The 16,736-nt window shown below is 29.1% G+C and overlaps 2 protein-coding genes across 2 annotated transcripts; one reads left to right on the top strand and one right to left on the bottom strand.

Moving 5' to 3' along the window:
- Nucleotides 1–1,846: 1,846 nt before the first annotated feature.
- LOC131602700 (pentatricopeptide repeat-containing protein At5g14770, mitochondrial) lies at nucleotides 1,847–10,309 on the top strand. The gene is made up of 3 exons (XM_058874871.1): nucleotides 1,847–5,692; nucleotides 6,052–6,976; nucleotides 9,996–10,309. The coding sequence occupies exon 1, from the start codon at nucleotides 2,379–2,381 to the stop codon at nucleotides 5,448–5,450; it is 3,072 nt and encodes a 1,023-aa protein (XP_058730854.1). The 5' UTR covers nucleotides 1,847–2,378; the 3' UTR covers nucleotides 5,451–5,692; nucleotides 6,052–6,976; nucleotides 9,996–10,309.
- On the bottom strand, nucleotides 6,553–8,850 carry LOC131602701 (probable glutathione S-transferase). The gene is made up of 2 exons (XM_058874872.1): nucleotides 8,130–8,850; nucleotides 6,553–7,969 (listed from the first exon to the last, which is right to left on the bottom strand). The coding sequence occupies exons 1-2, from the start codon at nucleotides 8,436–8,438 to the stop codon at nucleotides 7,610–7,612; spliced, it is 669 nt and encodes a 222-aa protein (XP_058730855.1). The 5' UTR covers nucleotides 8,439–8,850; the 3' UTR covers nucleotides 6,553–7,609.
- Nucleotides 10,310–16,736: the final 6,427 nt, after the last annotated feature.

Genomic DNA, 16,736 nt, shown 5'->3' with positions numbered 1-16,736 from the left:
GTGCGACAAACTAAGTTATATTAACACATACATATCTAATCACATTAAATTTAATTTACCTTTAACCATAATTATTTATACAAAATTAAATTTAAAATTAAATTTTGTCCCATCCACGTATAATCAAACCTAGACAATGTATACTTACTTCAAACAAAACAGGCATTAATCATACTCTTTTTATTTTAAAATGAATGTTTAAAAATTTTATGTAGATTAAAAAACATGTAAAGCTGTCCAAGATTTATTTAGAGTATACCACGATGACACAACATCAATCTTATAAAGAAGAATTTCACGTTAAGAGTTATTATCGGTTAAGAGTTATTATAGTTATTATCGATTTATTGTTAAGTTTATTAACCATTGTGATTAATATAGATATCATTTAAATAACCTTTAAAAGTTATTGAATTTCATATCAGAAAATTTATATAAATGATTAGCACTTTAGTCATAAACGAAAAATATTAATATATAAAAATTTGAAGTTCCATTTTTATCTAAGTAAACATCATTGACTTCCCTTTCCAATTTATTAAAATGAAAATACTTATTTTAATCCAATTTTATATTTAATTTCAAATGGAATGGACTAATGGGATATATATTTTTTTGGCTAAAAAATCTTTTTTAAAAATGCAAATAGCTGTGAATGTTTAGAACAATTAAACAAAAATGCCCAAATGTACACTGCTTTATTTTTATAACAAATTTAATTTTTCTCTAAAAATGAGAAAAGGTTTAGAAAATATAAAAACAAGTTCCTAACATACTGTTTTATTGAAAGAAAAAAACTTAAAAATTGTTTTTCTTTAAATTACTAGGTTCCAAATTTTTTAAGCCAATAAAAATTAAATTAAATTATAAAAAATTTAAAAGTTCTAATTAAACATGACACTGATCCAAGCCGTAAGTGATAATTAAGTGAAAATGCAAAAAAACAAAATAATAATCATCTAAATAACAAAAAAAGATAGAGGCGTATTTGATCGATTTGAATCGATTTTTGATTAAAAAATGATCTGAACTGATGATATCTCCATTAATTTGGTTTGGTTTGATTTTTAACCTTTTTCAAAAATAGAATTGAACCAACCTAACCGATTTGGTTCGGTTGATGGATTTACAGTTGTTTTTACAAACATTTTACTTTTTCGGTGTATTTTATACTATTAAATTTTAAAATAATATATTTTATGTAATTTATTTCATACTCTATTTTTTTTTCCCAAACAATTACAGGTTCTTCTTGATCCATGTGAAACAATGACATAATTTTCCATTACATCATAAAATAAGTTACATACTTACATCATATATATAAAAGTTGACTTGACGTTAGAAGGTTAAGAAGAAAATTAGAATCTTAACGAACGCAACAAAGCATTCTCAACTCAAACACACATCAAAACTATTTTATAATCGGACAAAAAAAAATTGTTGAAAAAGAAACGAACTTAGAACACAAACAATATAACCATCGTAATAACGTAGAGAAAAACAATATAACCATAATAACGTAGAGAAAGAGACTTGGATTGTCGGCTCTAAAATTACAATTTAATCTCTACTTTTTCTAAAACAAAAAATTATGCCCTTTTGTGCGAACACTGACAACAAAAAAAGTTACAGTATTAAAACAAAACAACAATTTCCACCTATTCAATTTCACAATTATGCAAATTCGCTCTCAATTTCACTATTTAAATTAAAATTTATTTTTATTATTTTAAAGTATTTTAAAGTATTTTATCAGAAAATTACTCGTTGCAACAAATTGCTGTCATGGACTAAAAAAGCATACTCAGATTGTATATTATTAAGGCAAAATAAAATTTGTAATTTCAATTACATAATTTAACATTGCAAAATAAATCCCTAAACCCTAATTACTAATTCTCATCTTCATCATCTGGATCAACTCCTGTAAAAGTCCAAGCCAGTTCTTGACGAAGCTTAGCCTCTTCCTGCGTATAATCATTCTCAATTCCAAAATACCTTCTGACATATTCCACACTCTTGTTCGCAATTCGATCAGCAATGACCTGGCTCAGAAACTCCAGAAGCTTCTTGATGTTCAAGTAATTTGCAGCAAGGAAAAGCTCTTTCACCTCTTCATTATTCAGCTTCTTCACGGACTCGCCTTCGAACTCCTTTGTGACCTTTCCGGCGAGGCTCTTCTCGCAGTATTCGATTATGTGAATGTTTCGAAGGAAATTGAGCAAACAAAAATGCCCAAATGTACACTGCTTTATTCAAAGCGTCACTGCCACCGATTTCCACTCTCACCACTCTCCGCTACGCCATGGCCGTATCAATGCAACTGAACTTCAACTAACACAGTAGTAACATGTACTTGGAACTCTAATAACACGATGATGCATCTCAGGAAGGTGCAAACCAACACCCTTTTATTCCTCTTCTCATCAACCAGACTCAAAACCTTCTACCCTACACCCATCACCAAATTCTCCTCCCAACTCCATAAAGACTCGATTTTGATCCCATCCACCAAGACCCATCTCTATGTTTCATTCTTCTGCACCGTCGTTCGTCTCTACTTGAAATGTGGCAGGTTATGCTCCGCCTCTGATACTTTCTATCGCATGCGGGACCTTGGTCTTGTTCCATCTTTGCCTTTCTGGAATAAGCTTTTGTATGAGTTCAATGCCTCTGGTTATGTTTCTCAGGTGAAAGTTGTTTATTCCGATATGTTGCTTTGTGGGGTTGTGCCTGATGTTTTTAGTGTCAATGTTTTGGTTCATTCGTTGTGTAAAGCTGGTGACTTGGATTTGGCTTTAGGGTATCTTAGGAATGATGGTATTAATATTGATAATGTTACTTATAATACTGTTGTTTGGGGGTTCTGTGAGAAAGGGTTGGTTGATCAGGGTTTCGGTTTGTTGTCTGAAATGGTTAAAAGGGGTTTTGGTTTAGGTGTTGATTCGTTCACTTGTAATATACTAGTTAAGGGTTATTGCAGAGTTGGATTGGTTCAATATGCTGAATGGGTTATGTACAACTTGGTTGATGGCGGGGTTTCAAAAGATGTTATTGGTTTCAACACTTTGATTGACGGGTATTGTGAAGCTGGGTTGATGAGTCGGGCGATGGATTTGGTGGAGAATAGTTGGAGGAGTGATGTCAAGATTGATATTGTTACTTATAATACTTTGCTCAAAGCGTTTTGTAAAACGGGTGATCTTACTAAGGCTGTGTCTCTTTTCAATGAGATTTTGGGATTTCGGAAAGAGGAAGATCAGTTGAGAAATAATGATGTTCTAACTCGAAACGAGATAGGATGGTTGCAGCCAACGGTTGTCACTTACACAACACTAATTTCTGCGTACTGTAAGTATTTTGGAGTTGAAGAATCGCTTTCTCTGTATGAGCAAATGATTATGAATGGAATCATGCCGGATGTGGTTACTTGTAGTTCTATTCTTTATGGACTCTGCAAGCATGGTAAATTAACCGAGGCGACAGTTTTGTTTAGAGAGATGTATGAAATGGGTTTAGATCCTAATCATGTGTCGTACTCTACAATTATTAATTCATTGTTCAAATCAGAAAGGGTTATGGAAGCTTTTAATCTTCAAAGCCAAATGGTTGTTCGGGGCATTTCTTTTGATATAGTTATGTGCACAGCTATAATGGATGGACTTTTCAAAGTTGGGAAATCTAAAGAAGCCGAGGAAATGTTTGATACTATTCTAAAGCTGAATCTTATTCCAAACTGTGTCACTTATTCGGCATTGGTTGATGGGTATTGCAAGTTAGGAGAAATGCAACTTGCAGAGTTGGTGTTACAAACAATGGAGAAGGAACGTGTTCCTCCAAATGTTGTTACCTTTTCTTCTATTATAAACGGATATGCTAAAAAAGGAATGCTTAGTAAAGCAGTTGATGTATTAAGGGAGATGGCCCAAAGGAATATTATGCCAAATACTATTGTTTATGCAATTTTAATCGATGCCTATCTTAGGGCAGGTGAGCAAGACGTTGCTGCTGGTTTCTATAAGGAAATGGAATCACGTGGATTGGAGAAAAGCAATATCGTATTTGATATCTTATTGAACAACTTGAAAAGAGTTGGGAGAATGGACGAAGCTCAGTTGTTAGTTAAAGATATGCACTCCAAGGGTATTGACCCAGATATCGTTAACTATGCTTCCCTAATAGATGGCTACTTTAAAGAAGGGAATGAGTCAGCTGCACTTTCTATTGTCCAGGAAATGACAGAGAAAAACACTCGGTTTGATGTTGTTGCTTACAATGCTTTGATTAAGGGGCTTTTGAGGCTGGGGAAATATGAACCTCAGTATGTTTGTTCAAGAATGATAGAATTGGGCTTGGCTCCAGATTGCGTTACTTATAACACTATAATTAATACATACTGCATAAAAGGTAACATAGGAGAGGCTTTGGATCTCTTGAATGAGATGAAGAGCTACGGGATAATGCCAAATGAAATCACTTATAATATTCTGATTGGTGGGCTTTGTAAAACCGGTGAAATTGAAAAGGCAATAGATGTTTTAAATGAAATGTTGGTTATGGGGTTTGTGCCTACACCAATTACTCACAGGTTTCTTCTTAAAGCATCTTCAAGGAGTAAAAAAGCAGACGTGATTTTGCAAATTCACAGGAAGCTTGTCGCCATGGGCCTCGAACTAAACCAAACTGTGTATAACACACTAATCATTGTATTATGCAGGTTAGGTATGACTAAAAAGGCAAAAGTGGTCATTGATGAAATGGCAAAAAATGGAATTTCAGCTGATTGTGTTACTTACAATGCCCTTATTCGTGGTTACTGCACAAGTAGTCATGTGGAGAAAGCATTTGATACTTATTCACAAATGTCGGTTGATGGAATTGCTCCGAATATTACTACTTACAATACCCTTTTAGGAGGTCTTTCAAATGCTGGTTTGATGAGAGAGACATATAAATTAGTTAGTGAAATGAAGGAAAGTGGATTTATCCCAAATGCCGCTACTTATGACATATTGGTTTCTGGCCATGGTAGAGTTGGAAATAAACAAGATTCTATAAAACTTTATTGCGAAATGATAACGAAAGGTTTTGTTCCCACTACAGGAACCTATAATGTGCTCATTAGTGATTATGCTAAAGCAGGAAAAATGCGGCAAGCTAGAGAACTTTTGAATGAGATGCTGACGAGAGGAAGAATTCCTAACTCTTCAACATATGACATTCTAATCTGTGGATGGTGCAAATTATCGTATCAGCCAGAGATTGACCGGGCACTTAAACTGTCATATCGAAATGAGGCGAAAAATTTGCTGAGAGAAATGTGTGAAAAAGGACATGCGCCATCTGACAGCACCCTCTTATTTATCAGTTCCAATTTCTGTATACCAGGAAAAGAGGCTGATGCTAGAAGGTTGTTGAAGGTATTTTCCCAAAAGAAGAATGTGTGACAGATGAAGTGAAATGGTAGCTACAATCAACCCTAAACCATACCCGGACCAAGTGTGGTGAGGATCTTGTGAGATGATCGCACAAGAATAAACCACAAACATTCTCCACTTGTCACTTCATGTTTGATAGATTCTCTGCAGTTTCCTCCCCAAACATTCTCTTCTCAATGTTTTCATGTACTGATGTTTGGCATTCCAATTTTTGTCTTTTCTGCTTCGTTGCAATCTTCTTTGCAATCATTGTAAGTATTTTGCCTCTGTTATATTCATCATTGTATGCCTATATATATAACTTTATTTTCTATTAATTCCCGTTTATCATTCTGTCAGTTAATTGTAGTCTTCTTACAGCATGCCTGCACAATTCTTATGATCAGTTTGTCATAAATTTATTCTGCTTCTTTATATCAAAGACTCCTAAATCTTGGAAGCAAAAATCAGAATTGAGTTTAATCCTCCTCTGGCATGTTTCAAACTGATTTGAATTTTTATTGATAGGCCTGGTTTGCATTCATTTAGAATCGATTCCTTTTATTCTTTCACTGAACAAGAATTATCAAACTGATTCCAGCTCTAAGAATTGTGTTCCCATTTTCTGCAGCCAGGGTATACTACCTGAGATTGATGCAAGGACCTTAAAGTTTTTGGTTTCAATTAGTTCTATCTACAAAAGTACAGTAGACAAAAAAATAAAGGACCATTCTCTTTGGCTTTTTGGTGAAATTCTAGTGATCATTTCATATCTGAAACATCTGTACACGTTGAATGATATTGAACAAACCATAGTGGAGATTGAAAATATCTTTATCACGAAGCCTCCAGTCCTTCTGTACAAATGTAAACCGCAGTTGGCTCGCTTCCTCACGGGACTTGTTGACATGGAGTTTTTAGAAAGTGATGCCTCTGATGCAAAAAGCCGCGGTGCATGGAAATTATTTCAATTGATCTTGACAGATCGGCACTGGGCATTCACTCACTTGGCAATAACCGCATTTGGACATTTTGCTGCTAACACAAATTGCACTCAGCTATGGAGATTTCTTCCACCGAATGCAACACTTTCATATGATATAGTTTCAGGATTAGAGGTAACTAATGAGGGATTTATGGCTGTGCTTAAAGCATTTTATAGTAAGCAAATTGCTCTTCTGACAATCGCACCAAGTCCTGAACAGCTTGAGCTGCTACAAAGAGAAGGTCTTATACTAAAGCAGATGGTTCATAACATTTCAGTCAGTGCTGTACAGAGAGAGGGATGTGAGGGCATGGAAATTGATGACAAGAACCAATCAAATAGCATGGAAGTTGACGACAAAAACCAATCAAATAAAAAAAGGAAACTTCCAGATGGAATTAGCAAAGGAGTGGAATTGCTGAAAAGTGGTTTGAAAATTATTAGTGACGGCCTTTCAGAGTGGCAACTTAATCAATTTGAAAGCAATGAACTGCATGTCAAATATTCCACCCAGTTTTCTCAACTTGAAGATGCAATTATGCACTTTGAGGAATTGGCTGGGAGTGGTGAGGTATGTTTATCTCCTATTCAAAGCAATTTGCGGGGTTGATTGCCTGTTGATGCATGTTTTATTGTAAAGAAATCTGATACATCAACAAAATCTACTGTATGTTTCTGAAGTGTCAAATGTTAAGCAAACTTTAATTCTTGCTTACCCCTTTTTATCTTACATTCTAGTGATTTAGTATTTATGTAGCAACTACTCCCTTTGTTCGTTAACTTGATATTTAAGTTAAGTGTGCACATTAAAAAATGATGAACAAATATTTAGTTGGAAATAATAATGATAATTAGTCAGACTTATGAAGTAATCTTGTGTACCAAATACCTCTATTTTGGTGGAAAACAAAAGTATAAGACAACAAAACTATAACTATTGCTCTTAATATTAAAAGAAAGAAAAGTATAAGGCAACAAAACTATGACTTTTACTCTTAATACTAAAAGAAAGAAAAGTATAAGACAACAAAACTATGACTTTTACTCTTAATATTAAAACAAAAGTATTCAACTAAACTATAACTTTTACTCTTAATATTAAAAGAAAGAAAACCATATTAAAAGAAAACCATTTTAATCTTTTATTATTGTAGACAACAAAAAGAAATACTAATGCTTTGTATATATCAATTCATAGAAGCCATCATTTCCTTGCAAATTTTTTTTCAGTAAGTGGCTTTAAAAGAGCAACCAATTTCTCTTTACTAGGAGTGTTTTCTTTGATGATTGGAACATCCTTGAAATTATTAAACCATAATTTCAATCGTGGGAACCTCTCACTTTGCAAGATCTCCATTTCAAACATATCCTCTTGAACATCAATAACTTTGACAAAAGATCCAAGAGCTATGTCTACAATGTTAATGGTGTCTCCCCTATAGAATTTCCTCTGATCTCCCAAACACTGATCCTCAACAACTCCGAGTCGCTCCCATATACTCTCTTTGGCCTTCTCTCGTTCTTCATCACTTCTGCTATCAAGGAGTGCCCCAATTGCTGTAAACTTTAAATATTGATCAAGATATTGTTGTTAGTTTTAATCAAGCTGGTATAGTTACAACAATAGAGTAAAATAAATTATTCATGATTATATCTATAAAATGATCAGAACATGTATTGTGCAAGTATACAAATATGATGATTAAGCTTTAAAAAATGGTTACCATGTCATCAACATATTTAACCCAAAACCGGGCTTGAGCTCTGTCATAGGGATCAGTAGGAAGCAATGAGTTCTGAGGCCATATCTCATCAATGTATTCAACAATGAGCATGGACTCACATATGGGTTTTCCATCATGAACTAGCACTGGAATATTTTTGTATACCGGATTGTATCGAAGAAGTTGAGGACTCTTATTGAAACGATCTTCTTCTATGTGCTCATATAGTATACCCTTCAGATTTAGGGCCCATACTACTCTAAAATTAAAAGGACTATACCAAAATCCATGCAGTTTCACCTCTGCCATCTTAGCTTATGTATTCCTAAACCAATTCTAGCTCTTTTGTAGATGGTGATTCATGGACAGAAGAATATGGGAAGAAATTTTCTCCCATGGAAATTTCATCAAGTGATAGCCTAACCACATGAAATTATAACAGATAAAAAGATAGCAGAGTAATTAGTCAACTTTTTTTTAATAAGATTCATTCATTCTTCAACTACCTTTCTTGGGGCATTGTTTTCCACACGTTTATTTTTCAGCCCCACCGGCATTAGTATATTTTCATTTTGGTAACAAGTATTATTTTTGGTGTCTTTTGAATCGATGTCATAAGTGCTTGCATCACTAGGAGATAAATACTTGATAGAGATAGGAGTACGTTAATTATAGAATTCATACTAGGTTTCTTACTACCATAAGGAGTACATCTATTAGAGATTAGATTTATTTGTAACTTACTAATTTGTTTCTATCTCAAAGTTTGTTAGAATAAGTTAGTTGCTATTTTAAATTAGTCCAAGCTTCTCCTAGTTTATATAGTTTATACAAATATGGAGAAAATTTAGATATAATTCTTTAAGGGTCTATTTGGTTCAAATGAGAAGGAGGGGAAGAGAGAAATTTTAATGGAGGAAAGGGAATGGGAGGGGAGGGAAAGAGAGAAATTTTAATGGAGGAAAGGTATTTTCCCAAAAGAAGAATGTGTGACAGACAGATGATGTGAAATGGAAGCTATAATCAATCCTAAACCCCAAACCCTACTAGGTCCAAGTGTGGTGAGGATCTTGTGAGAAAATTGAGATGCAGTGGACCAACGATAAATTTTTGTGGCATAATTGTGGTCAAATGCTACCAGGATGACGAAAATATAGCAATCAGTGTACTGAAGTTGATCTTAAACCGATTTTTACGGCAATTATGATGAATACTACTTATTGATGAAATTTCGGAAGACTTTGTTTTCTGTGATTTGATTTGAAGGGACCCAAAAAAAATGTATAAATCGGTGGTGTATCAAGGGTCTGGTGTTGGTGGTGGGGGGAACAACAACAAGGACTGCGACATGAAGGAAATCCAAATTACTCACTTTTCTCAACCCAGTGAGGTGTCCACAACTTGCTGTGCTGGTTAAGGTTTTTGGTAAAACACAATTCAAATTTAATGAAGATTAGGGAGGGTTACTCTCTAATCTAAAGTGTAAAAAATGATTGTTTTGGTGCTGACTTGAACATAATAGCAATTCTGTCCACTGTGTATCATACTGAAAAGATGGTTGGGTTCTTTATGATATCAAATTGTTTTGGCACTGTGTGCTTCTTTGGCATTTCCCAAACTCTACTGGCTTACAATGGGCCCTGCCTTTTCTGCGCTGACTTACTTCAATTTATTCCTTACTTTTTAAAACTTATTCTGTCATCAGTTTTACCTTTTACTTCTTTTTTTTTTAAATTTTCTTGTTAAATATTAATAATTCATTGCTTGCTATTGTTGTTTTGTACTTCATCAGAACCATATTTTTGTTAACCTCGGTTCAAGTTTGTGCTTCTAACATGGTATAATTTCTGCGTTTAATTTCTTCAGTGCATGATGGAGGATCTTGGTGTCAATTATCTATCAGTGGTCTGAACTAATGTCATTGAACTGCAGAATGATTATGCTTTATTTCTAAACCTGTGAGTTTTAGCTTTTCATTCCTTTGAGGGGCAGAAGGAAAAGATTAGAAGACATCTTTTGTTGAGATTTCAGAGAAAAACACTCAATTCTGATATGCACCAATTTTCATGTATATATATTATATCCAATTATTTGATTATCTTCTTGTATCTACTTTGGCATCTTGTATATTGTCCACCTTCTTATATAGTTTCTCTCATTTGATATTTCTAGTCCCCCCCCCCCCCCCCCCCCCCCCCCTCATTTGGTCATGTAAAATATATGTTAGTCTTTAGTTGCTTTGTCAATTACCTCTTCTCCAAACAGTCTCACAAAACTTTTGCTAGTAAATAAACTCAAATTATTTAATCCAAACATGCCATGAAAAGGCACATTCAGCAAAAGAGAGTACGGAGAGAGAAAAGAGACGATTCTCATACACCGTAAGCTTAAGCACAACAAAAAAGACTTCAAATTTGATCCATTTTTCTAGTATGAAGTTATGCCACATTATTGTAGTAACTAAAATTTTCTACTTCCAATGAAAAGTTTGTGTTGTTTGCTTTTGTTGATCTCTTCTTCCAATGCAGTGTAATGCTGAAAAACTGATCTTGAAGATGCAACTGGGAGCCTCACATATTGTACTCATTTTTTGTGGCTATCTGAATGGACATCAATGCAATAATGCTTTACACTTGGTTGACCAATAACACTGTTGGATGTTGTCTGTATTCTCCAACCTAAGAAGCTAACATTGTTTAATCCTACTAGCTCTCCAACCTAAGAAGCTAACATTGTTTAATCCTACTAGCGGGATACCCGTGCTATCGCACGGGGCCGTTTGGGTTTAATATTACGTGGATAAGATTTATCTTATAAAGTTATTCCGTATATATTTAAACAATACACATATTAATTGGATAACTATCGGAATAAAATTTAAACATGTAGTATGTTAAATAATAATTAATGATGTAAGAGCTAATAATACATCCAAATTTTAGCTATTTAACTAAAACAACAATTACACGTCGCAATATGTCATTTGTCAGTTTTTAAATTTGTTTTACGGGTCATAAACATTCACATAATCACAAATATAAACAAAAAATATGTAGCAACCTTTATGCATTGATTAAAGTAATATAGCAACACTATACTTATTTGATCTAATATAAAAATACTTAGAACTCGTTTATAAAAATAGTTAATAGATTTTTCTTGTTTATTAAAATATTTGTAACTTGTTTCCGTTTATAAAAATAATTGTATCACCAATATACTTTTTCGCATTTATGAAAATATTTTTAACTTATTCACGTTTATAAATATAATTGTATTAATAGTAGACTTTTCCCGTTTATAAAGTTATTTGCAATTTATTTTCGTTTATAAAAATAATTGTATCAACAATAGTCTATTTTCGTTTATAAAAAAGATTATATCAACAATATACTATTTTTGTTTATAAAAATATTTGTAACTTATTCCCGTTTATTAAATCAATTTTATCAATAGTTGACTATTCCGGTGTATGCAAATATTTGTAATTTATTCCGGTTTATAAAATCAATTGTATAAACATTAGACTTTTACTTTTTCCCATTTATAAAAATATTTGTAATTTATTCCCTTTTATAAAATCAATTGTATCAACAATAGCTTTTTTTCCGGTTATAAAAATACTTATAACTTATTCCAGCTTATAAATATAATTGTATCAATAATATTTTTTTTTCTAATTTATTAAAATATTTGTAACTTATTTCCCTTTATTAATATAAGTGTATCAACAATAGTATTTTCCCTTTTATAAAATATTTGTAATTTATTTCCGATTATAAAATAAGTTAACGGTAAACTTTTCTCCGTTTATAAAATATAAAATAAAATATAAAATATTTATAACTTATTCAAATTTATAAAATATTTGTAACTTATTCAAATTTAAAAATATTTGTATCAACAATAATTTTTTCCCTTTATAAAAATATTTGCATCAAAAATAGATTTTTTTTATAAAAATGTTTATATCCAAGATACATCTTTTTCCGTATTTAAAAAGAATGTCGTTTTAAAAAAATTGGATCAACAATATACATTAAAAAATAAAGTAACACTTAGGGTGTGTTTGGATTGGCGGTGGGGAGAATTGATTCTAGCGGAATTGAGTCTGATAGAATTGATTCTAACAGAATTGATTTTAGCAGAATTGATTTATGTTTGGATACATTTATGTAAAAGTGAGTTGAACAATAAATTTCAGTCTAAAAATTACCCAGAATCAATTCTGGAGGCAGAAGCTACAAATTGTAGCTTCAAGTAGAATCAATTCTGGAGGCAGAATCAATTCTACTTTTGTCTAACCAAACATATCAAAATCACCCAAAAGCAATTCTACACTTCTAGAATTGCTTTTGGCCATTCCAAAAGCTAATCCAAACATGCACTTATAAATTGGTTCATTAATTGAGGCTAAAATTTTTAAAATAGATGGTAATGTTTTTAATTTAAACGTGTTTCCCATATACTTATTAATTTTCTCATAAAAATCTAAAACATTAAAAAAATATCTTTTATTTTGAAAAAAGAATCTCTAATTTTAAATTTGTATAAATGATTAAAACAAAACTAATTTGTAGTATTAAAAACATAAGGACCAATATACGTTATAAACGTATCACATTAAAATAAATAAGTAAGAAATTGTAATTACAATATTAAATGATATTTTAACCTTTATTATAGTTGTTATAATTTAATTGCATTTAAGATCTAAACTATTAAAAATTGAAATTAAAACTTAAAAAATTACATTGAAAATTTGCATTTATTAAATGATAATTTGACCATTATTATATTATTAATTATTTGAATTTCCATTGAAAAGTAAGTGAATTATTCATAAATATGGTAATTTACATTTTTTATTTTTTTAAAAATGCTATAATATCAATAACATTAATAAAGTTTTAATGATATACATTTCTTCCATTTTAAAATAAATATTTTTCATTTTAATTTTTAAACGTATTTTAAAATAGAGTATGTAATATTATAAATTATATATTAATTTTTAATATTTTTATATCTATTTAAAAATAGAAGTATAAATTTATATTTAAAATTATCAAATTTTAAACTATTTTTAGTAAAGATGTTTCATATATATCTACAAAAGCTCAAAATAAATTAATCAAACACTGTTTTTGTAAGATTTATTTTTTTTATATGATTAAATACATACATAAAAATCAAAAATTATATTTAAACTTCATTTCATAAAAACGATTAAATTCTTTTATTACAACTTTTATTGTTATAAAAATAATTTATTAAATTTTGTAGGAGTAAACTTGTTATTATCAGTCAAACAAAACAAATGAACGTGATATATAAATCAAAATATTTTGACAATTAAAATTGTTTAAAAAAATAATTAAACTATAATTTTTAGTAATAAAGTCTATATACAAACATCATAAACGGATTGATTTGCATAAAAAAAATAACGCGTAAAATTACCATAATATGATTTAACGGATTGATTTGCATAAAAAAAACAAACGTGTGAAATTATTATAATATAATTTAGTTTCCAATTCAATAATAATGGTTGAATTTTTATCGTATATAAAAATACTTGTAACTTATTTCTATTTTAAAAATAATTGTAAAACTAAATATTTGTCATATCATCTTAAATTTATTTATTCAATAGTGATAAATATATATCTCATAATTAAATATGTTTATAAATAATTATTGTCTACTAGTGATAAATATTGAATTTTTTATATATAAATAATTATCATCTATTAGTGATAAATATTGTTGTCAAATAAAACAAAGATTTTAACTAATTAAAAAAATATTATACAGAAAAAAAAGACAAATTTAGTCACTTATATTTTTCATTATTTTATAAAATTTTATGGATGAAATAAAATATTATTTTTTATTATATTATGAAGATAAAAAGTAATTTTAATCACTTATTATTTTAATTTGTGAATACATTTATCTATTGAGAAAGTATGATTAATATTTGAGAATAATAATTTTAATAATACATTCAGTTTTGCTTTAATATAAATTTATTATAGATAATAAAAAATTACATTATTAAATAATAATATAATATTTATTATTGTAGATATCAGTATGAAAAAAATAAAAAATTAGATATAAGAATGTCAAAAAATAAATTATAATATTAAATAATAATTTAACATTTATCATTGTAGATATTAGTAGAAAAATCACAAAGTAGATCTAAGAATATCGAAAGAGAAAACGAAAGAAAAGAGAGAGTAAAATTGTTTTTATTGATTACTAAGTTTTTCTTCTTAATAATAATTTATTATTTCTTCTTTATTTAATTTATTTAATTTGACAATTTATTTGTAGTGTAATTTAGAATGGCTCAATTAAATAGTGGCTCAATTTTTCACATTGATTGTAGTGTAATTTAGAATGGCTCAATTAAATTATCATGACTACCCATTAACATATTTTTAACATGATTACAATTATAAAGTTAATTTGAAAAAATTCTGAGAAGTTTTAGATATTTCATAAGTTTACAAAAATTACAAAATCTCAATTGATTTTGTTTTGTTTTATTAACCTTTCTATAAAAGTCTAAATAATTTTAAAATATATTTTATCTCAAATAAGGATCTAAATAATTAGAAAATAATTTTTATTCTTATATTTTTATAATGAAAAACTAAATATTTAACTTTGGAATTATAAAAGTTATAAGTTGTAGTAAAAAGTTACAAATCGTTAGATATGAGTTACTACTTTCTTAAAAAAAAACACTTTTGCAAAAACTAAATTGTTAGATATTTGATAGGATTATAAAGCCTTATTTATTGGGAAGAGATTTTATAGAGTGCCTACCTATTCGGTTCCAAATACAAATACTAAATGTGATTTTAATAGGGTTTAAATGTTATATATATATATATATATATATATATATATATATATATATATATATATATATATATATATATATATATATATATATATATATATATATATATATATATATATATATATATGACAAAAAACATCTTGCAAAAATTCAATTTTATAATACAAAATATATAACTTTATTAACTATGATGCATTTAGAAATTTAGAAGCAAATCTAGATTAAAAAGGTAGGTAGATATTACCAAAAAAAATTAAAAAGAACAATTTTATGGCCTAATATTATGTATGATATGATTTTTCCCGTCCATAATAATTATTAAATAAATCCATAAAAATCATTTTTAATTATCATTTTTTAAAATTATTATTTCTATATCAATAAAGAATACCATAAAAATAAAACAATTTTGTGTTTATTGTTTTTTTTAGTATTCAACACTTGCACTTTGAAGAACAATTTGGCAGAAGCATTCACACATAAAGTGTTTCACAAGAAAAATCAAGTTTTTTCAAAAACCAAATTGAATCTTTTCAATTATAACAATTTGATATACCATATCAAACCGGAATTAAAAGTTTCTCTCATTTAATTATACAAACAAATTTAACAATCAAATTAAGAAATATCTTCGACTCATCTGATTTATATGGTTCAATAAAATTGAATTAAATTCAATAAATTTATTTTATAACTTTTAAATTATAGACCCGTATAATTTATAAAAACAAAAAAGAATTAGTCTAACCCGTAAACAATATTCTTATTATAATTCTAAAACATATAAATATTTTATATTATGTAGAAAATAGAAAATCAATATATTCTTCACGTTACTCGTTTTTTTCTCAATTTTAGTAAATTATTGTTTTTTTAAATGTAAATATGTATGATTTGTTTATTCTATAACTATTATCATGGATAAAAAAAACTTTTAAAATAACATTTATGTCTTGATAAAAGCTTAAATTAATTTTGAAGTTTTTTATTGGCATTTAAGATAATCTACTATTTTTTATCTTGATATATTACCGTAAATATATATATTATATTATTACTATAAAAGAAAAACTAAATTTATTGCAAATAAATGAAAATATTCCAACTAAAAAATGGTAAACATTCCAAATTAATTTGTTTAATTCATTTTTATTTTCAATACATTTCAATATTCTTTAAAACATTTCAATATAACAATTTTTGTCATTCAAGTTTTAACACAACACACACATCTTGCAGTTCCAATATAGAATCCAAAGTCTCCTTAGACGATGTTATCAAATCTGCATATGAAACTCTAATTGTCACGTCTGATTCACATAATGAAGCTGCTAATAATTCCTGTAGACAATTTAATGTTGCTTGCTCTAAAAGATCTTTCACTGCAAAAACCTTAATGTTGCTTGCTCTAAAAGATCTTTCACTGCAAAAACCAATGAAGCTGCTAATAATTCCTGTAGACAATTTAATGTTGCTTGATCTGTTTCACTGCAAAAACCATGTCATGCAAGATTTTTATTTGCTACCAAGACAAAATTCAAAACTAAATTATAAAAATAATTTGCAGTAATATTATTAAAATGGATTAAGTTACTTGAAGTGATGAACTGCAGAGAAAGTATTGTTGCTTCGTCGTATGAGTTTCCCAACTTCTATGTCATCGCTAATAAAGCGAATATTTCAGCCTCTGGATCTGAAAATGGAAACAAAAACATATAAATTAG

The sequence above is a fragment of the Vicia villosa genome, linkage group LG5, assembly GCF_029867415.1.
Source record: "Vicia villosa cultivar HV-30 ecotype Madison, WI linkage group LG5, Vvil1.0, whole genome shotgun sequence".
NCBI classification, from domain to species: domain Eukaryota; kingdom Viridiplantae; phylum Streptophyta; class Magnoliopsida; order Fabales; family Fabaceae; genus Vicia; species Vicia villosa.
Note: the sequence above shows the minus strand (reverse complement) of the source record. Positions and strands in the feature narration are given on the sequence as shown.